Source organism: Fusarium tjaetaba, assembly GCF_013396195.1.
Source record: "Fusarium tjaetaba strain NRRL 66243 chromosome Unknown NRRL66243_c0000028, whole genome shotgun sequence".
Taxonomy (NCBI): Eukaryota; Fungi; Ascomycota; class Sordariomycetes; order Hypocreales; family Nectriaceae; genus Fusarium; species Fusarium tjaetaba.
In genome coordinates this window covers 192,013-217,707 of record NW_023501224.1, presented here as the reverse complement: position 1 = coordinate 217,707, position 25,695 = coordinate 192,013, and the positions used below count along the sequence as shown (strand labels likewise).

The 25,695-nt window shown below is 47.7% G+C and overlaps 6 protein-coding genes across 6 annotated transcripts; all 6 read right to left on the bottom strand.

The window, feature by feature from the left end:
* Nucleotides 1–1,276: 1,276 nt before the first annotated feature.
* Nucleotides 1,277–3,861, bottom strand: FTJAE_1556 (uncharacterized protein; the record flags this gene model as incomplete). Its single annotated transcript, XM_037347658.1, has 4 exons — nucleotides 1,277–2,570; nucleotides 2,619–2,709; nucleotides 2,767–3,390; nucleotides 3,747–3,861. 4 exons carry the CDS (start codon nucleotides 3,859–3,861, stop codon nucleotides 1,277–1,279), a joined length of 2,124 nt encoding a protein of 707 aa, XP_037211408.1.
* A 649-nt stretch (nucleotides 3,862–4,510) lies between these two features.
* On the bottom strand, nucleotides 4,511–6,226 carry FTJAE_1555 (feruloyl esterase B-2; the record flags this gene model as incomplete). Its single annotated transcript, XM_037347657.1, has 3 exons — nucleotides 4,511–5,612; nucleotides 5,670–5,805; nucleotides 5,866–6,226. The coding sequence occupies 3 exons, from the start codon at nucleotides 6,224–6,226 to the stop codon at nucleotides 4,511–4,513; spliced, it is 1,599 nt and encodes a 532-aa protein (XP_037211407.1).
* Nucleotides 6,227–7,444: 1,218 nt separating this feature from the next.
* FTJAE_1554 (uncharacterized protein) lies at nucleotides 7,445–8,776 on the bottom strand (the record flags this gene model as incomplete). The annotated part of the gene is made up of 6 exons (XM_037347656.1): nucleotides 7,445–7,782; nucleotides 7,834–7,907; nucleotides 7,964–8,355; nucleotides 8,407–8,483; nucleotides 8,531–8,567; nucleotides 8,618–8,776. 6 exons carry the CDS (start codon nucleotides 8,774–8,776, stop codon nucleotides 7,445–7,447), a joined length of 1,077 nt encoding a protein of 358 aa, XP_037211406.1.
* A 1,926-nt stretch (nucleotides 8,777–10,702) lies between these two features.
* FTJAE_1553 (uncharacterized protein) lies at nucleotides 10,703–13,764 on the bottom strand (the record flags this gene model as incomplete). The annotated part of the gene is made up of 6 exons (XM_037347655.1): nucleotides 10,703–10,881; nucleotides 11,239–11,306; nucleotides 11,368–11,487; nucleotides 11,546–12,391; nucleotides 12,456–12,622; nucleotides 13,468–13,764. 6 exons carry the CDS (start codon nucleotides 13,762–13,764, stop codon nucleotides 10,703–10,705), a joined length of 1,677 nt encoding a protein of 558 aa, XP_037211405.1.
* A 127-nt stretch (nucleotides 13,765–13,891) lies between these two features.
* On the bottom strand, nucleotides 13,892–23,576 carry FTJAE_1552 (uncharacterized protein; the record flags this gene model as incomplete). The annotated part of the gene is made up of 4 exons (XM_037347654.1): nucleotides 13,892–14,512; nucleotides 14,567–17,217; nucleotides 17,273–23,172; nucleotides 23,230–23,576. 4 exons carry the CDS (start codon nucleotides 23,574–23,576, stop codon nucleotides 13,892–13,894), a joined length of 9,519 nt encoding a protein of 3,172 aa, XP_037211404.1.
* Nucleotides 23,577–24,481: 905 nt separating this feature from the next.
* FTJAE_1551 (uncharacterized protein) lies at nucleotides 24,482–25,307 on the bottom strand (the record flags this gene model as incomplete). Its single annotated transcript, XM_037347653.1, has 2 exons — nucleotides 24,482–24,690; nucleotides 24,749–25,307. 2 exons carry the CDS (start codon nucleotides 25,305–25,307, stop codon nucleotides 24,482–24,484), a joined length of 768 nt encoding a protein of 255 aa, XP_037211403.1.
* Nucleotides 25,308–25,695: the final 388 nt, after the last annotated feature.

Sequence of the window (25,695 nt, the reverse complement as noted above, 5' to 3'; positions counted from 1 at the left end):
GGGCCGGGCTCAACCACTGGAGGAACGAGGAGGGGTTCTCGGGGCTGGCAGGGTTTTCTTCACGGCATGTAAGATTCGATAAGTGGAGGGGTGATTGCCATTCGACGTTGGCCATCTTCCAATCGGCTCCATGCTCTAGGAGAAGACGAACAATGTCTACTTCCCCGTCGCGGATGGCTCGATGCAAAAGAGTCTCTCTTCTGGCAAGATTATACCAGCGAGTCCTCCCAAGAGGGTAATAGTGGTAATATGGGAAGTTAGAATACATCGTTCCACTGAAGTGCTGAATAACTGAGCGGAAAACATCGCGGGCCTGTTTCGGGTTGGCACTGGCCCGGATCATGTTATAGGCCATCTCCAGAGCAGTGACAAATCGGTGTCCCGATGTCGACATCTTCAACGTTTCCTCGGTCTGCGATAGAAGAAAGGACTTGAAGTCGGCTATATGTCGTGAACGGTGATTGAAGCTCAAAGTATTGCTGTCCAGGGACCCTAAAGTTCCGTGCCTTTCTAAAGTTGAAGCATGGTTCGATTCAGGACCTGTTTCGGAGAATAGAATGTGCTCCAAGGCTGTAAACAACCCTGGCCGCCAGCGAAGCATTGGATCATGTTCAGCATCCATATCCACTTCACCTTAAAGTATACCGATATATCTATCAATTCCTTCTAATGGGGCTTTGACTTTCCACCACCGAGTGTCATGCTGGAGAACGTATTGTATCGAGGCCAGAACAGTAGTTGGGTGCGGGAAGCGCCTTAACATGTTCGGGACCGGATCATGAGCAATATAATCCAGCCACGTACTCAATTCGTAATCCGAGTAAGATTGGTAGCGTATCAGAAACCCCAAGAACCTCACTCTGCGAGCCCCAGCGAGTGGATTCGCCCAGGCCTCGATAAATTTATCTGCAAGTTTGAACTTCTGGCACAAAACAGCAAGTTGGAAGGGGGTAAACCGGGGCCGGTCTTTTCTGGTCTGTAGCCGACGGAACGGAGAGCTCGAACGTATATTTGCATATCTTCTGAGACTCTGTGTACTGACCATAAGACGAGCACGGTCCAGTAAGATGTCAGCAGAATCCGGACAGAAGGCGAGCTCATGGACAAGTGTTAGTCCATCTGGCGAAGAGTGGTTGAGTAAAGTTTGGAAGGAAGCTGATCCCACAAGATTGCGAATATGGAGCATGATCAAGGTATTCTTTGTGTAGATTGGTCGCCTGACTGCTGACCAGTGGTTCAGTCCAGTAGGGGCGGTCAGCTGGGTGCCCAACGAAGCTTATTTAGATAGCCATCCAAGAAGATCGATGACCACGCTCTCACTGCCTTGTTTGATGGCCTTGTAAAGCACATTCTCGCCTGATGAATTCACATACTCGATGTCCGCGCCCAGGTCTGTAGTCAGAAAGTCAAGTAAAGCTGCTGCCGAACAATTCGGGTCTTTCCGGCTACTGTTTGTTTGTCGTTGTAGTAGGAAGTCGTTGGCAACAACATATGACACTGGCGATCTGCCGAATGAGTCAAACTTCATTTCCCGACTTGTTCTGAAGAGCGCTTTTAAAACACCAAGATCGTGATAGGCGCAAGTCCGATGGATGGCGGAAGACCTTCCTCCGGTTTCGATGTACGCGTCGGCGCCACGCTTGACTAGAAGATCAATGGCGTCAAGATTTCGCGTCTCTAAGGCCCAATATAAAGGCGTTCCTGGCTCCAAAGTAGCGAGTACATGCTTTGACTGCACCCGATCATGGCTCCTAGGATTGATGTCGACGGAATACAAGTGACTTTCGATGTCTGACAAGCCTTTCCTGTCTAGTGCGACAATCCAGTGCAAAGGGTGAGTGCCAGAGTTGTCAGCAATGTTAAGTGAGGCTCCATTGCTCAGAAGGGTCTTTGCCAATGTCGCGCTGCCCATCCTTAACGCCAGATGTAAGGCAGTCTGGCCGTTCCTATCCTGTGAGTTGATACTAGGAACTTCAGACTGTAACGATTTTTCCAGGGCATCGCAGTCTTTCTTAAGGATGGTCGTATGATATGGAAGACTGGAGTAGAAGGCATCTGTCTCTGGCGGTGGATAGAAGTTGCAGCGCCAACTCCCAGCCGCGGCTTCAGACCGTATGAGCTCATGATTGTCATCACGCAGGTCCTCAGCAGCAAACCAACATCCTTGTAGAGCGGCATCAAGAAGCCATTGGGTCTCCGTTGCCTCATTCTCAGTATCGACATCCACAAGAATCTCTGGGTCCTCTGTTGCTTGATTGGGTCGCTTGTCTCGTAGACACCTGAGCCTTCGGGTCATTGCTTGAGCATCGTGAAAACCGAGATCAGCTGCTTTCTTCATGGAAGTGTACGCGTTATGAAAGCTGGTCTGAGTTCCCAGGCCTACTAAATTGCATAGGCTGATTTGGAAATGGGCTGCGCCCGATCGATGGTGCGATAATTTAGTGAGGTGGCGAAGGATTTCAGCCGCCACTAGCCCAAGGCTGGTATGAGCTCCAAATGAACGCGTCAGGTACGAATTATTGAATACACCAGAGAAATCAGGAACAACAGAGATGGGCGGACAAGTCTTGCTAGAAAGGAGTTAAGTTTATGACGAGGAGACTTGTGATGCAACTTACTGCTTAGCCAACGAATCCACCTCTCGATAAAGAGTAACCATAGAGCTTGGGCGGTCTGCTGGCTCAGTGGCCAAGCACTGACGGAGGATATCTAGTAATGCCGTAGTCTCCGATTTGGATGCAATAGGCGGCCCTGGGAAATTAGTACCTTTCCGAAGATGCCTCCAAACTGAAGTTTTAACCCCTCTGATAAAGTCATCGCCGTTTCTCTTGAGAACTTCAAACTCCTCAAAAGTTATTTGATCCGTCTCAGCTACATTGTGACCTAAGTATGCGCGATAACGGCACTTTCCATCCATGGCCAAATCCCAAACTAGCAGTCCATATGCATAGACTTCAGCGCGGGCTAGACTGTCAAACCCTCTTGGTGGACATGGATGACCAAACGCAGCCTCAGGCGCAGTCCATGGCACTGTTCTCCCACGAAACTCTGTAGTCGAATCTGGATTGTGCAGACTTAGCCCAAAGTCCGAGAGCTTGGCCTTGATTCCGTTGCTTCTGGAGGCGTCAAGCACGAGAAGGACGTTTTCAGGCTTGCAGTCTCCCCAGATAAAGCGTTGTTCGTGGATGGTAGCCATACCACAAGCCACATCGTTCATGAGTTCCTTCTTCTGAGAAAACCCAACGTGGCGCTGATCGCCGGAGCCGAATGCCTTGACCAGATCCGCCAGTGAGCCCAGTGTAGCATATTCGAGAACGAGGATTGGTTGGACTCGGGCACCTCCTGGGTTCTCCCAAGCAATGCCAAGGAGTTTGATAACGTTGGGATGGCCTCCGAGACATCCCAACAGTCAAACCTCCCTTGTAGAAGCCTCTAGAGACGCATCGATGGTCAAGTTGAGACGTTCTTCGGCATGCTCTCTTATACACAACGCTGGCGTTTACGATGGATTCGGGTTTTCCGGACCACCTAACACAGCCTGGTTAGTTCCAGGGTCTTCAAGGTATCGAGTCGGGATGAGAGCAAGATGTACTACCTTTCGTTATCATGTATGCGATCCACCACGCACTGCCCTCCAGCGCCCAATGTTCCCGATGCAGCAAGTGCCTTTTCTGGATCTGAGATGCATGGATTGACGATAGCTATCTCCAACGCGCTGATAAGATGGATAAAATAGAGGAAACTACTGTGAGGACCAGCCGAAGACTCGATGGTAACTTCGTCTTCCAAGTTTTCAAAGATGGAAAGGCTGTCTTCCATCCCTTCTGATGATGGTTGAATGTGCGACAAGGGAAAGGACATGCCGTCGATTATTTTGTTTGAAAAGACACTGCAGCGAGACGTAATGTAAGAATCGCATTTGCGATATTAAAAAGCGAGAAAAATGCAGAGCCTTATATAGTACAAGATACCTCGATTTCAGTTGGGCTTGGGTAAGCAGGTAGCTAATATGAAATTACTTAATTAACCGGTATATGTATATAATAAGTTTAAGAGTCAAATTTAACTAGTGTATATCTAGAAACGCCAGGATGTAGTCCAATGGCTTGAAGTCGGGCAGGAAGGGGAAGCTACGCTGGGCCAATGCAATGTAGCGAGATGCCGCAATTGCCAGGATTATCTGGACGGAAACTCATCCATTGCTATCGACAAAAAGACAATGGAAGTGTTGAACGGCAACAATGACGATAAGGAAAAGATTAACCCCCACGATCAGATCCAGTTGTGTGAGTTCTGTGGGGATAGATTACAGGAGCCTGTGCCAGAACCAGTAGTGAGGTTTGTAGATATCTGCAATTAGTTCAGAAGCAAGGTGATTAACTCCTGTGACTAATGTTAAGAATGTCCTTGGTGTTGAAAAATATTGAATTAAAAGATGAGCACTACTCTTCACAGTGAGCATAGACTAGATAAGTAAACACAATGTCTTTGGTATTGATACTACACAAATCTATCGGCATTGCCAACTGGATGTCTTTTTGGGATCACCGCCAATGTATGTCTGCGTCTTAGGGTACAGACAATGCTTGCGCTGAAAGTCGATGCCGTTAGTAACAGTGTCGTTGATGAACTTTGTACCAGTCAAACTCGCAGGCGCTTGATCCTTCTCAACCCACGCCACCATGGCCGCCAATACATTGTGCTGCGGATCAAAGGGAATCCCCGCAGCAGGGGCACCACCGCCCTGACCAACAGCCCAGGCGCCAGGACCCGAGTTGCAGTGGAACATGCCTGACATGCGGAAATAGCGATAGTAGTCCTGCAGGTCGTTGTCGGCAGAGTACATGCGGTTCCAGAAACGCTGGGTGTTGAACTGAGTGATTTGGTTATCCTGGCCACCGTGATAGCTGAGCAACTTTCCACCGCGCTTCTTGAACTTGGGAAGTTCTTCGGGGTAGGTTCGAATATCGAATGGGTTCAGCTCATCCGCCTTTCGGACATCATCTGTGTTATAGGTACTGGCGTCCCAGTTGGGGTCGTTGTATACGACGTATCGGAACCAATCTTCAGAATAGCTGAAGGGAGTGCCTGCGATGAGCTTCGATACGGCCTGGAGTTCATTGCCAGGGTTCATGCGAGGAAAGATGAGCTTGCCGTTGGGATAGGTATATGGAGCATAGATCTTTTGCAGCTGCGCGACTTGAGCCGAGTTCAAGCAATTCTTGGGACGTCTGGGGCTGCATTGAAGAGTCTTTGTGTTGAAGAAGCACTTGTCTGGGACCTCGATAATTCCATCCTCGACGCCGTCAATCTTGTCGCACTGTCTGAGAACTTCGTCATGAATCAGGCCTTTCCAGGTGTCAATGGGGATATAGTTGGGCGAGTCTGCCGATCCTGTTATTGGGTAGAACATGGCCCTCTGGCCTTGGAGATTGTTAAAGTCAACAGCTGGGCACCCCGCTACAATCCCATCATAGTCTTTAGGGTACTTTTCTGCAGCCTTAATGCCCATGCGACCACCAAGCGAGCAGCCGAGGTAGTAGTTGTGAGCTGGCTTGTTGCCGTAGAATGCCTTTATGAGCTTCTTCGCTGAGCGAGTGCCAGTGTGCAGACTTCGATGGTCAGCTAATAGTTCATGAATGGGGGTTTATGAGGGCCATAGTACTCACGCTCTGTAGGAGAAGTCCTTGATAATTTCAGGGTTGTTCAGCATGGTAATACCCGTGGTACCATTGTGGCCGTTGTTGGTACCCATGGTAGCGAAGCCATTAGTTGTACCATAAGCAAGATCCTCGTACTTGATGCCTAATTTTCTTGTCTCAGCTTCGCTATAAACTACAGTCTGTTAGCTGGGCGTTTACTCACATCCATCAATCCCACCGTTGCCTGTTGCCAGATATCTCGATCCGCTCCAATCACTGGGCAGCCATAGCTCAAAGCTGATGGAGGATCGCTTTGAGGTAGGAATCTGGAGGGCAATGCGACATAGGTCGGCTGTGACAGCCTGAGAGGCACGATTACAAGTCGGGACGTTGTCTGGCAATTGCAATGTTGTACCAGCAGAAACAAACTCTTGTCGCGTCAATGTTGAGTTGTCAATGAGCCTTGTTGGCTTGAATGCTAGACATCTGGTACGAAAGTCTCTCTTGTCATCACGGCAAACAACAACAGATGCCAGGTAACTGAGTACAACGACAAACCAGGAGATGCGTAGTAGGAAATACATTGTTTCTTCCCTTCCGTATTACCCAGTCTGTCAATGTTGAAGAACTGTGCCTCAGCCTCTAGTTAAAGAAGCAGTGATAGAAGAGGGCGGGATGAGATGGGATGGCGAACAAAACTCTCTCGGTGACTAATCCTTGTAAACCCGAAATGCCCGAAGGATGACTAGGATAGGTCTTGGCAGGGCAGGGCGTAGCATCCGTAGACGAGAGGCAGGGGCGCGGCACAGACGCTGCAGTTCATGTTCCCCGAGATTGAGGCGGAGATAGAAGATAGAATCGGACGATGATGGCAGGAGATTAATCGGGCACAGTGGGCTGTATCCGCTGTCACTTCATGTAAGCACTAAGGAAGTTTATTCCCGGCTCCATGGATACAACAGCGAACAGCGCAACAGAACGCGTAGAGATATGTGAGCATCAACGCTATGTCAACTATCATTCCAACGGTGGTTTTGTTCAATCAAGGTGACAGATGAACCCTGAGATCGGAGCTTCTGACCCCCGCACTTCCCCCATCGAAGCGCGTACTTTATTTTGATCCAGTAGGATATGGGATTTAGCTTGACGATCTTGTGCAGAGATCTTCATTCAATTGATCCAAATTGGGGTTGGTGGAGATATGCGGTTTATTGTACATGGAGGGAGAGGTAAGAAAACTTGAGAGCTTTATCCTAAGGGATGAAAAGAATTAGGCAATTTAGTGTAAGTTTAGGTAAGTCTTCATTAAATTTATTTAGGCATCCTCTTCTGAAGTCTTATGTTTTCTTGCTCCCTGAAGACATGGTAAAAATGCAAACGGTCTTAGGGCCACAAATAATAACGGTAATAGAGGGTATGTTCGTGGGGGGTATTGATCCCACGAGGAACTATTGGTGGGATCACATTGCCTGCGAAGAAGCCAAGGCGGCATTACCAGACCCGTGTGGATACTGAATTTGGTCACATGACAGGGCAGGGGACATGGATATACCGGAGAGTCAACAAGGCGAATTATGGCAAGCTGCATAGTTAGTCTATGGATATGGCGATTTATGACCCAGCGTAGCAAAATCTATCATCTCCATCGCGATGCAGATCTCAAGATAGTAAATGGTTGCAAATCGCGAACGCGTCTATTGCTTCAAGCCGGGCATAATAGTTTCCGAGCGGGGCAGGACTGAATTAACTTTCCATCCATCGTCAGGTTTGATCAGAAATATCTCTATATAATTAAGTCTGTTTTATGCTTCTTCAAGCTTTCTACTGGAGTGTTGACCAGGTGCAAATAACTCTTCAGTGCTGCGGTCTCTGCTCTGCAACTCGATATTCATCGCCTCAGTTTTAGTCGGCCCAATCTTGCTGAAGCCTTGACGATCGACCTTTCGTTTTTGGCTCGTGGTTGTATCCATGACTCCCGAGCTATTCATTCGAGTTCTTCGCGTGCGCGAGGTACTTGTCACCGTCGTCGCTATCCCACTAAACACAACCTGAAAACAAGGGCGCATTGTCATGATAGTGGACACAATGACGGCCGTGAAAATCTCAGCCATAGCGAGAGTATTCGGCGTCGTATTATACCCTGAGATAATTAGATCAACGACAAAACATCGGGAAGACGGAATGAACACACAGTGAGGATCAGTAGCAGCCCCTTCGTTCGGCACGTAGATCATTACCACGCGAACCACAGCGCAAGCCGTATGACTAGACCGTTAGTTTATTAGTATAAAAATATCTGGTCAATGGCTGTATCAACATACGCAAGTCCCAAGGCAATCAAGAAGAGAAATTGCCATATTTCCTTACTCTGATGCCCCGTTGACAGAAGGGCAGGAAACGGTATCAGGACGAGCAAAACCGACGTGAAGGAGTTGATGTAGGCATTTGCTACCCGAAACTTGGTGTTGTCGATGCATGTGCCGTCGAGATCACCTTGCCAGGCTTTAGAGATTGGGTTGCATTGGAATGTCGAGACCAGAGTGCCGCCAGTGTAATAAGCAATGATGACGCCCATCAATGCAAAGTTGGCGTATCGCGCGATCTTGGTACTCAAGAGAACAGGCTTGTTGAAGATGTTCATATAGATAGTACAAATAGAAAGCTTGATTACGCCTGCTGTCGCCTTGAAAAAGACCTGGTTGAGCCAGAAGCACTGTCATTGTTAGTGGCGGGATGGAGATAGCGGGTAGGTGGGAAGATCTACAATCTTAGGCGTCAGGGCTTTCCGGATATCTGGCGGCAGATCATCTTTGTGATAACCATAGCCCCATCGGAAGTAAGCTGGTACTTTGTCAGAAGTATTTCGTCACGAAACTCGCGATACTTACGGTCCAGGTTGAAACCAGCAAGACATATGCTCAGAGACTAAATAGTTAGTATATGCGATAAACAATATTGAGTTCCAAGACACTTACTAGACCAACTATCAACAGGTAATCTGGGAGCCCAATAACCTTTTTCCAGAGACGCCAGCATATTCTCCATATGACTAAGATAGTAGCACTAGCCAGCAACGTAAGCGTTACGGCTTTGAGCTTGGCCGAATTGTTAGGCCCTTGAAAGTAGTCTGACATGGGCTTCTGATGGAGATAGCGCTTCGAATAAGCAACTCGAAGGAAGATCGGGAAGAGACACAGACACTGATGCGTCTTATTTAACACATAGGAATGTATGCGCGTACTGCCTGCAGCATCGGGTTGTATACAAACAGCCCATTTTGGCATTTAACCTTAAGGCGAATGAGAACTTTATCGCGGGTGACAGGGAATTGCCACACACGACAGATGCTGGATTCATATCCCTGCAGCAGTTCGGACGAGACCATCAATCTGTGACTCGATTATTTACATGGATCTTTGCATGTAGTTGTTCCTGGCATGTCTGCATGTATACACTGCGGCACGGTTAGGAAGGAAGAAGCTTTTTAGCTAGCGCATTGCCATTGATTCTAGCGAGACTGACGGCAATTAAACTATAAGCTGCTTGAAGTCATGTTTCTCCACGAGAGATACAACTCCTCGCATCGCAAAACAACGGCTATTGCCAGACTAAGCTTTTCGCCATAAAGTCTTGGTTAGATCATTTGTATTTCGACCTTGTTCCCAAGGCGTTTGAGTCTACTTCAAGTACCTAGAGAGTCGAGATATCCAACCACCATCATGTAAGATATTAGTCATTAAACCTTAAGTAACATATTATACTTTCTCCCAAGACAGCATGACTTGAAAAGGTATGGACTCTTCGTTCTTGGCCGTTGCGAAGCCTATGGAACTGATGTTTTTAATAATCTCTCTCCTCTGATTAAACGTAGGATTCGGGTTAATTGCCGCCGATACGATACAAAGCAGACATGTCTCTGCCTATTTCCCTTGCGACTCGCTTGCCGGTATTCGGCTGTGCATTGCTTGGCACTTATTTAAGACATTTGTTACGCTAACTCTCTTAGACAATGCAATTCTGATAGGTAAGCCCATGCGAGCCAATTTGGCTTTCAATAACTAGATAATCCACAGTCGTGGAGCATTACTGGGGTCAGAGATTGTTCCAGTCAGGCATGTAACCTTCTTGAACCAGTGTCGCTTCCGACACTCCTAATTTGGTATAGCCACCGCACATGGACTAGGCACGGGACGGAAGGACACGCCAACCATTTCCTCAGATAATTAGATGGCGATCAGTATTCTTCTGCCTATGAAGACATGCGCGCTAGATTTAGAGTCAGTTTTAGAGAGTCAATTGGTGATTATACGCAGCAGTTATCAGTTATAGCATAGCTAAACTACTAGTCTCGAGCTGAAATGCATTGCCAGCCAACCTAATAGATCTATTGCCGTCGATCAGCTATGGGTCAAATGCCACGTCACATACCGTCTCACAATTGACGTCAGTGGCATTTTCCGGGGACATGTACAGGCTGCAGGGGTTGGAAATGTACTAAAGTGGTCCCGTACTGTACAAAGGCTGCTACTGACTTTCTAAGAGGTTGAAAAGAGGTTATTCCTGCCTTTTAAGATATTCTGATTTGTTGCTGGGGGTCTTGAGAGAGGTATCTCTTAGTGTACTGTACTTGCTACTTAGCTATAAGTCCCTTTAATTAGAGGTACCAGCACATAGTGATCTACAATGCACGATATATTTCCAACCCCTGCTGCCTATATATACGACGACTAGGTATACATCATGCTGCCTATTATTCTCCATTCTGCAAAGCACCTTCTTTACTCAGGATTTAAATTCTAACTCTTACCATAAACTCAAATACTTAACTGGCCGATGGCGTACTTATGGTAGATTGCAGAGTATAAAACTTCAGCTATAATGACGAGTCCCTATCACTAATCAAACGCCTATAGTATAAACCACCGACCGAAGAATAGATAAACAATTACAAAGACATAGGTGGCGGTGAGTATTGGGGCGAAGGCGGTAAAGTCTTCCAGGTTCTAGCGAGTCGCGGGCTGAGCGGTAACATTAAACCTCTCTTCGCCCTGGGTGCTGAATCAGGAGCACCGTATACATTGTTCGAGCTGGACGGAAAGTTCTATTTCTTTAGCGCGGATGATGGTTCCCTTGAACTGATTAAGGATCCTGATAACCTTGGGGCAATACTCGGAACTATTGGAGATCCAGAGGACGGACTTGACGCAGTTCGTGTAGCTATAGTCTAGAACTTTCTTATCTAAAATAGTAGACAGGAGACTAACTAAAGAGAACATAAAGCGGCAGGAATATCTATTTATAACCCCAGTAACTGACTTTATAAATTAAGTTCTTTCTAGTATGATATATTTTAGCTTTAGGTATTAATAACCTACAATTTATTTCTTCTAAACCTGTAAGACTTTAAACCATGACCATTCTGCCGCTCTATTAACCTATACCTGTAAGAATCTATAGTGACGCTAAGCCCATTTAGCCAGTGGGTTCCAAGGGAGGCGGATTGTCCCTCCATCTCTACAAGATGCGATCCCAACCCCACCCGTACCAGTCCTAAAATAGCACACCAACGTCTTTGGCTCCCAACCCCAAAACCCACCTGCTCCAAGCGTATCACCCCCACCATCCAACTCACCAGTCTTCTCCAGCTGTTCCATCCTGGACCGTCTATGTCATGTCGTCAGTGACCTGCGCAACTTTGAGTATGTCGGAACGATCTGATACTTACGTCAATACATTCTCATATCCCCAAACCACGGCAATAATTGGCGATGGTGGAGCCTGGCAAAATTCCATTCGTTTCTTGGATAGAGCCTCATGATTGATTTCGATATTTGACGAAGTGGTGCTTTCATGAGACAGGTTAACTGCTAATCTTTCCTTTGACCCAATCAGACTATACTTACTCAGCGGCAAGAAGCTCCATAGGTCGATCACCGTAAGAATATAGCACATTGAACATCTTCCTTTCGACCTCAGGCCATGGGTCCCCAAATTGTTCAATCAGTGAATCTCCTTTAGTTTGCAGAGTTTGTTGTTGGGTCACCAGGCTCCGGACTATTTGTGTAACGTCCTTGTCTACAAATACGGCACCATGTATATGCAGCAGTGGACCACTCTGGGGCTGGAAAGCACCTACAGAAGTAGTGCTTTGAAGAGACATCAGCGCAGTTCCCACCTGGTGCGGCGCTCCGAAGCTTTGTATGCCAGGAGCCGCACCAACTGTCTCAGCAGTGTGACTGTGGGTATAGCTGGAGCTACTTGGTGAAGGTTGCCCATGATTGAGCTGCGGCGGCGATACCTGGGGTCCAGGCACATAGACTGGATAGAAATGCATCTGTGTCTGTGTTGCCACTTGTACAGGTGGTGCTGGTGGCTGCTGCTGCTGCTGCTTATTTCCAAAAAGACCCATTATCTTGGCTCCAACGGCCCCAGCGCCGGCGATTGCAGCAGACTGAGCCATTTTCCCTAACCCATTTTGTTGGCCATGGCTCTCGTGATGCTTCTCAAATTTATTGCGAAGGGAATAGCCGGCCAGAAGACCTCCACCAATAGCCAGTGTAGTCTTTCCCAGACCGCGATCTCCATCCCCAACGACTTGATTGTCCGCCATCACTTCCGTGGTAGTTGGGTGATTCTCAATCGTAGGGACATTCGGATCCTGGTCTTGAATAGTCTGGTATTGTTGTTGCTCGGGTTGGAACAAGGGACGTTCCCACTGGGTAGCTCCTGTAGCAAAAAAGACGTAGTACCTGGAAAACAAGAGTGAGCTGCTCATTCAAACCATTTGACGAAATGTAGGTTGGTGATACTAACCATGCCTTGTGGCTGGGGCTCCACTTCGCCATCCAGCCAGCTGGTAAGGGTGACCCATCACCTCCCAACGCTTCTTCCGCGACCGGAGAAGTATGCGCTGACATGTAGGGAACACGATCTGTCTCTGGATTTAGGGCAAGGGTGAGGATGATATTTGGGTTCAAGGGCTGCGGAGAATTTGCGATCCAGCGTAATGAAATCTTCAAGTATTACTTGTGGTGCGAATAAGGATCATAGCAGGAAGGAAAAAGGGCTCTTTGACAGGCTGGAGCGGGGTTCTTATACCTTATGACCGCGTACATCAGGTGCCCTTAATGTTCTGATGGAGGGTTACAGTGCTATACTGACAGACACTTATCAAGGGGCAGCCTTAGAGTTAGTGGCTAAGCCCTAAACTCGCAACTGGGACGATGGTGTATAAACAACAACATGGTACTAGGAAGTGACAATGATGTCGGTTTTGGCCTGAGGCGTAATGGATGTAAATAGTTAGGTTATTGCTGCCTATAAGGTTTAACTATAGGCTGTAAACGTAGGCAGCAGCTTAGCATTCAAAATCTTTCTACAATACGGGTACCTACCCAAAATCCTAAAATAGCTAATAAATCTTGCTGCAATTGATAAATAGACTCCCCTAATAGTGTTAAATCTTAGATGTGAAGTGCCGATAGCCGTTTACCAGCCTGACTCTAATATAACGCTAGCCAGATCTGTAGCCTACTGACATGCATTATATATCCTATTGGTCAAAAGCAACTGCCAAGCTATGATCTGACGCAAGTACTCCAGTATTGAAAAATCGAGACCTTTTGTGGCTTAGGCAACTACAGAAGCTGTGACAGTTTCCTTGGCTCTTACTAGTTATAATTCATTAGCTCCTCTATTATTAGACAGTCCTCCGAATGTTAACGGAGAGAAGACAAGAGGATCTCTAGATATAATAAATGTCTAAAAGTTAAGTTTATGTCATAAAACCCTCAGCATTATCATGTCTCCTGGGCCTTGAATACACCTCAAAATCTCTGTTTCCGTGAGTACCAACGTCGATTGGAAGAACGTAGTCGGTAAACAGGAGATGTACAGTAGTTGACTGAAACGCGTCCTCAAGCTTCTCGTTTAATGCATTGTGGGTGACAACACTCCAGTCTTGCCTGGTGTCACGGATCTGAGGCTGTTTTGGGGGGATCATCATTGCCATCCCAGGCTTTCCGATGCTTCCCCACACTCGTCGGACTTCACAAGGCAAAGCACCTTCAGTGGGGTCACAGAGAAGCGCCGCTGCGAAAAAGATGGAATCGCCAGTGGCCATCGCTAATACATTCCTTAAGTAATCTAGAACGACAGCAAGATACCCCAGTTCAAATAAAGCTATGAAAGAAAATGTTATCCTAATATATATCTAGTATTAAATTATCTACTGTATTACCGCTAAACCTCTATTCGCTTTCATCATCACTATCTTGGTCATCTGCGCGCTTAGTGGCCACTCCATAAACAGCTAATGATCTGGTTTCGATAGCTGCCGATTTGGGTTTGAAAGTAAAGAACGGGTGATTCGTAGGAAGGTCCCGATTTTGAAGCAGGTACCCCATAGGGTTGTGCATGATATCAGATGACCGAGATCGATATGGAATCCATTCGGTCAAAAACTTTGAGAGCAACTGAGGATTGAAAGCACCAAAATTGGGAAGGGTATGTTTCCTGCTGCGATGAATATTTTCCTTCATCACCGAAGGCTCTGCCATTCCGTCAACTTCGAGACAGCTTCGTAGCTTCGTATACTCATCATAAGGAAGATACAATCGACCGGCCATGAGACCAATCTCAATGCTCAGCCAGGAAGGGATCACAAGTTCCTTCTTCGGAGTTGGTACAGGATAGTAGGCAAGGTTACCAACCTCTAAGAGAGATCTTGTATGTGGAGATGTGTATGTAAGAAGAAAGGTCGTGGGTGTGTGTATCCTACGGAGGATTGGAAGAAGGAGTTCAGCCTCCTCAGGAATGACGATCAAGGCTGTTTCGATATCAGGTCTCCAGAGTACCCATTCAACTGGTCGCTATACACAAATCGTTAGTATCTTTAGTCTAGAGCGAGTTGCTAGAGGACGTACCATAAGATGGCGAGAAGCATCAGCCTTCGAGGTTTGAACTGTTCTAGAGAACTCCTTGGAGACAAGCAGTTTCGAGGAAGTTCCCTTGGGCTTAATACCATACTTAAATCCAAGATGGGTATGACCGATCAGGTCAAGAGCCTGGATGAAATGTAGGCCATCCACCTTTACTACAGGCTCCTCACAGAATCTTAAAAGGGCCTTGTCGAGGCCCGGAAACTCGAGGGCAGTAAGATGTGTAGGATTCTGCTTTTCGCGAAGCTGGTGGACCTCAAATTCGACTTCTCTTTCCTGCTCCACCTCATCGAAAGCAGAGGAACATGCCCGCCTTTGGTGTTTAACCAGATCCGTCTCCAGCCCATGGAGTTCTGTCACAAAGCTTTGCAAATGGGCAGATTTGATTGCTTTCCAGCCAGTCGACAACACTTGCTCCTTTGGCCCGTAGAGCTGCTCCAATGTCTGTCCCTCGGGCTGCTGGACTTCTTGGAGGAGCCTGTCTCTCGTCTTTTTGTTCTGCGAGGACTTTCCGAACTTCAATAGAGCATCTTCACGTCTGCAAAAGTCGAACCCTTGGGCGATGTGTAAGGACATCATATTGTCACTGGCTTGACAACTTTGCTCTAGGAGCCAGTGGATAATGTCGGGAGACTTTAATGGCTGCGACGATGCAACCTTTGGATTGTGGTCGGATCGGAGAGACAAAACACTTGTATACACCTCTGGGGGAGCAACAAATGCGATTGATTGCGTTGTCGCGAGTTGCCTTAGTCTCATTGCAGCTATCATAGTTAGCCTCATACGGCCTACTGGTTGTTGTATGCACTTACCTTGCGTGATCTGGTCTTTGGTCGAATTAATGCCCAATGTCACAGCTCCTTGCGCGTATATTGGAAGCTTCAAGTCAGTCCCGCGCGTGTGCGCCTCGTCGATGTAGACCACGCATTTGTCGAGATTGTCCGCAAAGGAACTAGCCAAAAGCGGCACGGGCGTCTTTTGAAAACGAGCTCGTACCATGATACGGCTGTTCTTATCGAAATACACCGCGCCCTGGGCTTCGTGATAGACGTCAAGCCAGGCCGCAGCAAGCTGGTGGTTCTCCATCTCAAGGATCTGGGCACCCGCGTCTATCAATATCTTGATGCCATTGCTTCGAAGTAGTTCCAGTATCCCATTTTCATTGAGATGCCGTCCATGTTGATCAACAGCTTGAAAGCATCTTTGATTGCGTGGCTCCAGCATATGTACCAGGACTTCAGCGTTGGTTTGTATGAGACTGGGCAGATCATCTTGACGAATCGTGCGTGGCAAGATCTTTTTGTTGTCATTGGTCCCGCTAAAGCCTGTTGTCATGCCTTGCCGTTCCATACTCTCGAATAGCAGGGGGATGTCCCAAGCCGAAGCTTGCAACTTTACTCCAAACTGCTTGGCATGTTGTGGAAACGCAAAGTTATTCATGAAATGATTGACCACATGCTTCTCAAACCTCAGATGTTGCCAGAGCAAGGTGATCTGAGCCTCGTCTTCCATTTCCAGTAAATGCCAATGTTGGAGGTTTCCTGGAAGGTGTTGTGACGAGGTAAAGCGTTGATAGTATGAGGAGGGATCTTCAGAGTTGCTGATGAACCGGAGACTCTGGAGAAGTTGAGACTTGGTCAAGCCAGCATGGTAAAAGCTCAAACATGTAAGAACAAGCGCCGTGTCGGGGTGACCGTACTCCGCAGTTTGCGAGGGTATTCCCTTAGCTTCGAATGGCACTGCAATGGGAGCTCTGTCAGGATGAAGGCCGTATTGAACATTCCATGACTTCTTCAGACAGAGAATCAACAGCCGCTGGGGAATGAGCCCGTGAAGAAGATGGAGGGTTTTTGTACTAGAAGGCTCGTCATCCAACGACCTGATTGCGTTTTTCCAAATAGATGCGGATGGTTGAGTAGTTGAAAGTAATAGTTTGATGTTTGTTTTGGCATCCGGACTTGTATCAGCTTTGAACCGCACATACGAGAGTCGCCCATAACAGATATCATCCACTAGAAGAGCGTTGAGATGATCCTCAACCTCAGGACGCAAGAGGTGAATGACAGGAAAGCCCCCGTGTCGTCGCCATACATGTATCCCATCTTTAAACTTGACCTGGAGTTGAGGCACATGAGATTCAACCAAAGATAGCATGTCTTCGATAAGTTGCCACCGCTGAGGGTGACCATCAATCATGGTGGGAATGCCACTGGGATATATCAGCTGTGTCTTTGGCGAGAGAGTGAGATCAGACTCGTCAAGGACATCTCTGCTCGACGACTCCAACCATGCTTGGATGTTCATCATTTTCTGCGCTTTCTTCGCTTCCTTGTCGGCCAGCTTCTGGAGCCCGCTCAGCTTGAAGGAAAGTAGGTGTTCTGGCAAACATAACATGACCCCCCCTGACGCGAGAGTTCTCCTGTGAAGATTTTGATAAAGGTCTAGAGTCTGGTCGTCTGTAGGTGATCTTCGAGCAAAGGGTATGTGGCAAACTTCTCGACCTACCAGCCCCCCCAGTCGGCTTTGCATCACTTGTGCTGTCTGAAGGAGAAGTGCTCGGGGCACAACCAGTCGGCACAGATTAGTTGTGTCAGCCAACAATATCGCAGCGATGGGCATAATGCAAGAGGTTTTGCCTACAGTAATAGTCAGCTAATCGATCTTTTGTGAAATGTCAGTACCATTGCAAACCTTGGCCCATGTTCATCTGTAGAACAGAATTGGACATCGATGGTGGTGAAATGATAGCTTGCGCTACTTCGAATTGGATAGGTCGAATCAGCATATTGCTGTCGATCTCTAGGAGAAGCCATTCTGGGTACTTGAGCGGATTCCAGTTGGAGTGTCCCTCTGTGTCAAAGTTCTCCTCCAACCATCTATCATCTCTGCGCAGAATCGCATCTTCTATCCGCAGATAACGCTGAAGGCGCGTAGTCAGGACCCCATACTCCACTATTCTGTTAACTAAGACATGAGGCACTCGCGATCTGTTGCCATTTCTCAGCTGTTCAAGAATTGCAACTGGTGAGAAGCAGGGCCAAAGCTGGCCCTTTGAAAGCCATGTTGAGCCCTCGTCACTTTGCGAAACCAACTGCTCGATTTTATCTTGTTGCTTTCGTAGTAGTTGACGGTAGCGAGTAATTTCTCCTTTCACTGAAGACACATGTGGTCTGCTATAAAGTTCCTTTCGGCTCTGTTGCGGTCGAGCCAAAGCGGCTAGTGACACTAAAAGATCCTCCCCGTAAGCCCGTTGCGAAGTGAGAGGGGAAGAGACGAGTCGTTGTGTAATTGTCCGGAGTGTATGAAACTCCGGCTTTTGAACTACAGGCAACTCTGAAACCTGGGTCTGGAGGCTGGAGTTGTAACTTCCAACAGCAGAGTGGCCTTGCTCTTCTAGCCAACATTGAGAGTTCTCATCGGGCCTCTCGTGGATTTTATGCCTCGATAGTAAGTCAATCATCGAAACCTGAGCCGCTGAATGTTCTCTAGGTCTTTCCGGGTCTCTGGTACTCAAACGCGTTGGTTCAAAATTCCAGACGTCTTGATACATGCTTTGCTCTGCCTCCGATTGATTGCCTAACATCATTTCTGCTGCGCTCTCCAGCGCGAGGAGATAGACAGACAGCTCCCAATTACTCTTCAGTCTTTGAAGTTCAGGGTAGAATTTCAGCCAGGTTTTCTTGAGGCTTAAGTTCTGGACATTCAGGTTTAAGTCTTTGACCGATAATTCGAACTCTTGTCTCGACATCGGTGGATTTGGCCACATCTTGAAAATGTGAGAGGTGATTCGTGACGCCGCTTCTTTCTTAGGATCACCTTTCAGCACCAGTCCGCTCTGATCGCCACTGAACAATTCTGGTAGCACTCGTGATAAAAACACATCTTCAGACGGTTTTTCAAAATGGCGGAAGTTTGTGAACAGGGAATGATTAGGCGACTGGATGCGACTGAGCCTACGGCTTTTGAACAGTGCCACAAGCCATATTATGACAGCCATGTCAACATCGTCGTCGAAGGCGAATAAAGCTAGGGAAAAATACTTGTCGTAAGTTCTTGTAGGGTCTTTTTCACGAAGCTTCTGGACAACAGAGCCCCAGAGCTGTGGCGCTCCAACACCTAGAGTCGCTGCCAAATCAATATCTGACAAGGATTCCTTGATCCCTCGAAATGTGCTCCACGTTTCTAAAATTGGGGCAAGTTTAGGAAGGCGAAACAGACCAACATCAGAGTCCATTACTGCACGAATGGCCTGATACACTCGGCAGCTCCTCACTGATGACTTCTGAACTCCATTAGGGATGAAGTTACCCGGTTGTGCTGCTTGAGAAAGTACTGTTGAATCGGACTCAAAGCAGACACGATCATAAAGCTGCCTTCGAATACGGCCTCTGATTTGCAAATGAGCCACAGACGCGGTACATGACATATTGTCTTGATGAGGTTGTGTCATACTAAAAGCCTCTAGATCTCGTGACCGACGTTCAATCAGAGCGACTAGAGGAGCCAAGTCTTCATGTTGGATTGTGGAAGTCAAATGCTGATCCCAACGCACCTTCTGATATAGATTGATGCCTGGGGGGTAAAGGGTTCTTTCCGGTGATAGAGACTTGATGACAGATAACATTCTCTGTGGGAAGCCCGCCAAAGGAGCCCAAGGCTGACTACGAGCCGAGAGCAGGCAGTGGCGAGATTCTTCGGTTCCTGTCTTCCCAGTGAAGTCATCGGGTAGTGGGAAAGACGTCAGCGCATGTATTGCTGCCTTGAGATAAAGAAGAAGCGGCTCAGGTGGGCAGTCTAGTCGGCCTAGAACCGGGTTAAGTGTGTATTTAGCGTACACTCCTTCGTTCGAAATCCTGACAGCGACATGGATTCCCTCTCTCTGCCATTGGATGTTCCCTATTGGGATTAGAACAATCCTTCTGTCAGGGTTCGAGGCATCGCGTAGAGTCACTCGACTGCACAACCCGTGGAGCGTTCCGATATCTTGCTGAGGGTCCACTTCAGCCTTTAGCTGAGGGCAAAACAGTAAACCCCTCTGGTTGACATGGAAGCGAATCTCCAAGCGTTTCAACTCCACAGACAACTCTCCATTGGCAGATTGGTAAATCGTCAACCTCTTGGAGTCTTCAAAGTCTTGGAAAATACTACCGACTTTCCTCCCAATCTCTGAGTTTGGCTCAACAAGACTGGCTCCCGGGTTTCGGGTGGCTCTTCGTTTTCGGATATCGAGTATCCAGTTCGATAGCTTGCGCCTCCAGATCCGTGGTTTTCGACGCATCTCAAGATTCCCAGTAGTCAAGTCCAGCCAGTGCACGCAATCGTCAACTAGGTCTGCGGGTAGGTCCCAGCCCATTGGACCTTTCAGCATAGAACGCGGGACGAACTGAAGAATGGAGCCTCTGAATAGAGCTTTGATGGTTATTTTGCCATCTCTGATGCCGACATGAACCTGGTGACCTTCCATTTCGGCAAGGATTTGATAGTCCAAGAGTCCGGATGGCCGTGTTAGCAAGTGTCGCCCCTCAAAAAGCTCCAGGATAGATTCGTTATCTCTGATCTCACGGGGAAGTCTCCCCAAGGGCTTTTGATCCACTAGTAAGTGACCTTGAAGTATATGATAATGTACTCTCTGTGGAGCTATTGAGTCACTGGGGGCGGTCTCGGATGAAATCCACCACGAGTGCTTGCCTGGGAGCTTCTTCCACGGGGAGTAAGACCTCTTAGCGAAAGCGCTGGCACTAGCCCATGTCTCGTCGATAGCCTTCTCTACCAGGCTGATATCACTCTTTACCCACTTTTCGACAATACTCCTCATGTTATAAGAGGCAGACATGTCTTGGGTGAAAAGACTATGCAAGTGAGTGGGCAGCTTATCTGAACTATCAAGCAGGTTCTCCTGAAGCGCGATGGACGATCGGAAAAAAGGTAACGGGTCATCCTTGAGCACCGTCTTTTCAAAGCCATGATGACCTAAACATCCCCAGAATGTTTGTCGGCAAAGCAACGCGGCCCAGAAGGCAAAAGTGGCGGCCTTGCCGGCCATGTCGCCGTCAAATGTTGATCTCACCTCATGCTGTAATTGAAGAATCCAGTTTGAGGTAATGGAACGGACTCTTAATAAGAGCTCATGAGCCTGTGTTTCAAATGCCGGCGGGCAAAGGTGATATAGCCGGAGACTGAATATCACAACACTACTCATCCGATCGACCTGTCTCCAATTCTGTTCCATCGTGTCCATCCAGGCCTCGAGCCGCTCTTTCAGTCTGTGACAGAACTCTTCACTGTTGAACACCCAGTGAACTTCACGTAGCAGTCCTTCTTCCAGTGAAGCTGGGCCGGCCTGCATGGCAAGGCGATGAAAGAAAGAGTTTGCAGCTCTACTACTAAAGTCAAAATTGGAAGCAGCCAATTCCTTCAGAATTTCGAGCCAACGTCGGCCTCGCGCAGAAACCGCTCGCTGGGAGGCACAGAAATCGTTACCAGATGTGGATTGCGGACCCATTGATTCGCTTGCTACGATCTCGTAAGAAGAGGGACGATACAAAAGCTTGCATAGAACTCCTCTGGGCGCTTCATATGGATCCACGATGCCTTGTGGAAGCCAGGAGCCTAAAAGGTGCTGATACCATGGAATCTTGGGGAGTTCGTCCGCCCAAACCTTTGAGACAGTATCATAGTAAAACATTTCAGCTCCAAAACGAAAAGTGACCTGGTCAGGTGTTTTCGGTAATTTCAACTTTCCATAGTGAGTTTGCCGGAATGACTTTTTGCGCGAAGCAAGCGTGAAGGTTTTGTTCACCTCTAGGGAGAACTTCTTGATATCGGTGATATCTTCAAGGACCAGTTTGGGGACGCCTTTGGTGCTTGAGTGCACTGTGGTTCCAAGGAGATACAACTGCCAGGTGGCTGTACGATAGGCAGACAAGTAGTCAGGGATAAGCAGCTCAAGAAGAATAGCTGCCCGTTGGGCCTTGCTCTGGTCAGTCTCTGTTGATGGGAGAAAGTCTTCGTGGACACTGATCTTGAGCTTCTTTCGTCGCCAAAATTTCGGACATCTTCGGCAAGTATGTGGGAGTTTTTTACCAGTAGGAGATACGGTACATGTGCAGGTAAGGTCGTTCAGCGACTGTGTCAAGCTGTCATACGTTTTTGTCAGACGCTCGAGCTCGGACAGGGTTGATTGTCTGGCCCTTGATGAAGCATCATCTATCCGCGTACCAGTCACCAACATCTGACGACCAGCCGCAGTGGAAGAGACGTATTTGGCAGGAAAGTTTGACCCCTTCCTGGGGTTGTCGAAGATTGTACCCAGGCCTTTCTTGTGTGAAGCCACACGATTGCGAATATATCGCTGTACTAGTAACAACCGTTCCATCTCGTCCCTAGTCATCAAACAAAGAACATCCAAGGCATCAGGAATGAATAGAGGATGATATTCTTTCAGTAATGGACATATGGAAATTGCCGCTTCGTCCATCTTTGTCCAAAGCTCGAAGAGTCTGAGAAGGTGGCGACTCATCGGAATCGAGTCAATGTTGAAGGTGTCTCCCACCTTAGTAAGTAGGTCCATGATACTTTTAGAAAGTAACTTGCACACTTCTTGAGACTTCTCTGATGTGGAAGTAAGTCTCTTAGCCGCCGTACTCTCAATATCTTGGAGGGAAATATAGTGGTCGGCTAGGCGGCCAACTTCAAGAACTGACCCCTCTTGTAACTGAAGCACATCCGGAGAGGTCATACGGTATCGGTGGCTGGGCTGTTGTGACATCTGAGATGTCAGAAATTCGCCACTATTATTGAGTCTCATGTATAAATCAGCTTCTGCGACACGGCGCGGAAGAGATGGAATACGGCGAGCAGCTCTGGCCTTGAAGTCATCCCATTGCAAAGAAACACGTTCCGTTGCATACTTCACGACATCTTCAAAGGCTTCCGAAGTAGATGCGAAAAGTTGGTTATACAATCGGCGCAAAGATGGTGAAGACACTGCGCTATCCGCTTCGAGTTTCGCCATGCGACGGCAGAGCTTTGATCGAAGCTGCATCGTCATCTCGGGGTGCAGACGCTCAGCAGAGTCTTTAAGAAGGTCGGACAACATGGTGCATATAATAAATTTGTAATAGACCTGTCCCATGCCTGCGCACTTGTGGTCTAGCAACTCCCGCAGCATGCGTCTCAATGCTACGCGAAGAACCAGCCAGTACGAAGAGCGCCGCCAGGGAATCTCGGATGAGCCCAATACAACGTCATCTCGAACCTTTTTAATGACTGACTGCACTTGGACGCCACTTCCAAGCCCCTCTAAAAGTGACATGAGCATGTCAATTATCAGGGCAGGGTCTGTGGAGTTGCGGGTCTCGGGAATCGATTTTCCGCCCTTGGAAGCCTTCGCGGCAAACATATCGAAAGATTCGTTGCTTGCCTGTGCCAAAAGCTGAGCCAGGTTTCTCTGAAAGGAAATATCATTGAAAACGCGGAATGGAACTTGGGCTGAACGATGGGGAAATTCCCACGTGAGGCAGTGCTTTGCTGCCAGAACATCTTGAACCGGGGCATCAGTCTGGAATGCTTCGAAAACCACTGTATCTTTACTATTATGGGATTAGCTGATATGTCATCAAGACTGAGAAAGGCTAAGAGAAACCGACATGTCATCGCGATGGATTAGCAAAGCAGAATTCTGCTGAGTGACAGAAAGGGCAAGCCATATGTTGTTCTTGCCACTAGCGATGCCTTGAAGGTATTCCAGAAGTTCGTGGCTGATCAGTTGGCCCTGGTTCAAAAATGCTGTGGCTTTCATAGAGCTGACTATGACGTTCCAAGCATCCTGGTCTTGATGGTCACTGAACTTGGCCAAGGCGCGTCGAAGTCGACTTCCAAGATCATACGCCAGCCCATGATCACCTTCGTCGTTCTTACTGGGTAGTTTAGAAGGAAGGACTAGGTGATGGAAAACGGCTTGAAGCAACAGTTCTGGTTCATGAGTCGTCGACATGTTGAGATAGCTGACTGTTGATAAACTTTTTTCATAAAGTGAGGCTCTTTTGGTCAAGGTAATAAGTTGGGGGGAAAAGGGTGTTTTTTCCAAATGCGATCGAAGACATGGAGCGGGGAAGCCATGTTGGTAGGCCTCCTGCAGGATACTTTATGTTTGTTGGTTATAAACACTGAGGTAGCCGCAAAAGTTTATTGCATGAGGGGAGTGTGGCTAGAGAGCCTCTCCAGCCACAGATACAGATGTTCAGTAAGAGACGCAAATTATTGTCTTACTATAGAGTTACAAGTTCAGGTCAATATCTAAATAGTCCTTCGATTTATTAGTTGTCAATACAGACAAGCAAATAAACCAGGACAGCATAAAGGCCCCAAGTAGCAGCCGCTTATATACCAGTCCAATCTATTCCAATATCTCGCCATAGATTTCATCCGACTTTGAGGCCTTTTGGAACTATGCTTCTTGGCCTGAAGGATAGAGGTCAGAGGTTTATATTATCTGATAAGTTCCGTTCAAGACAGAAGAGACTACCGAACAGAGTTTTGAGCATTTATTCACGGCCCGGTACAATCAACTACTTGACCTGCCGGTGAATGGTGACTGGGTCATGCAAAATTAATGCTCCTTGGATTCGAAGCTACAATATCATTCGCCTCGCTTATATAAACAAATTTCCTCCAAGCTCACTTGCCATCGCTGAACGCTGTATAAACGCCATAACTAAGTATGTTCGCGATTTGAACAACTTGGATTATATAAAAGTATCAAGGAGTGTGTTCTATCTATTTGATAGTTTGGATAAAGAATGATAGAGCGCACTGGAGCGCCTCCGCCGTGTTCTTGTTTGTCTCCTGTGATTGGTTATAGTGTGGCAGAAGCAATATATGAATCTGGCCATCTCATAACTAAAAGTTGAAGCCGGCAACCTCAACGTTGTAGTTAGCCTTGCCACAGTCTAGATAGTCTGGCTCTTCTTGGCTGCAGGATGCACCAAGCTCGAATGAGGCCTCGTAGATACCGCCACTGGCTGCCTTGTTTCCTCTGAACCACACACATCCTGCCTTCCATTCTCGGTTTACGAACTGGTAGAACAGATCTTCACCAATGTCGGCCCCTTTCTGTTGTGTAAGCTTCCTATATCTAGATAGATGGCGCATAGTGTTGTGACTTACAGACAGAAGCATCGGGGGTTGTACGGTACTCCCAGGTGCGCAAGTCGTCGGACCAAAAGCGGGTATCGTAGTAAGCGCGGCACAAAGCTCTCTTTCCACTCGGATCGGGGATGTCGACTCCAGTATCGAGGCGCTTGTGGAGGTAACCATCTTTCTCATATGTGATGTATTTCTGGATAGGTGAGGTGTGATTAAACTGCCACTCAACGACGGCGGGATTGTCAATAGTCCTATTGAGTCCATGGCGATGCGAGTTTGCGTTTTCATACCAATCAACATCGACGCCGTCGACACGGAAAATAGGGGAATCACGGGGAGTAGGAGTGGTCAGTCCGATAAAGGTAGCCCCGGCAGTGGCACCAGCAGCGGCGATGAAGGTAACGAGATCAGTGAGGATGTCGACTCCACAGGCGGCGTTGGTGGCAGAGTGACGAGGGCAATCGAGAGCAGTGTTGCGAAGAGCGACAAAGAAGGCACCAGCACTGAAAGTTGCAGTGCTCACCAAGATAGTCAGAGCCGTGATAGGCCCACGAGCGGCCAACAAAGCTGGGATAAACATGATGGCCTTGGGTAATCAAATGGGCAGGGAATGATGAAGTTGATGCGAAGGAGCTTGCTGATTGTTTTTTCGTGGGCAGGGAATCAGACAGGAATTTATATCTTTCTTGCATCGAGCTCAATGAGACAATACCGTCTTCTCTCCCCTATTCCCCTATACTGACTATGGGTCGTTGACATCCATAGTGGTCTCAGTATTGCCGGAATGCGATGCCGGCCGTCACCCGCGGGTCCCTATCGGAGACCTTGCCGAGCAGGCGGGTAGATCGGCAGCCGTGTATGCGGCTATTCTCGTATTTGGCAATTATTCACAACTTTCTGAATTTTCATAGTGCTGTGTAATACAGTAGCAGAATTGACCATCAAACTAAAAGACATATCTACTCATA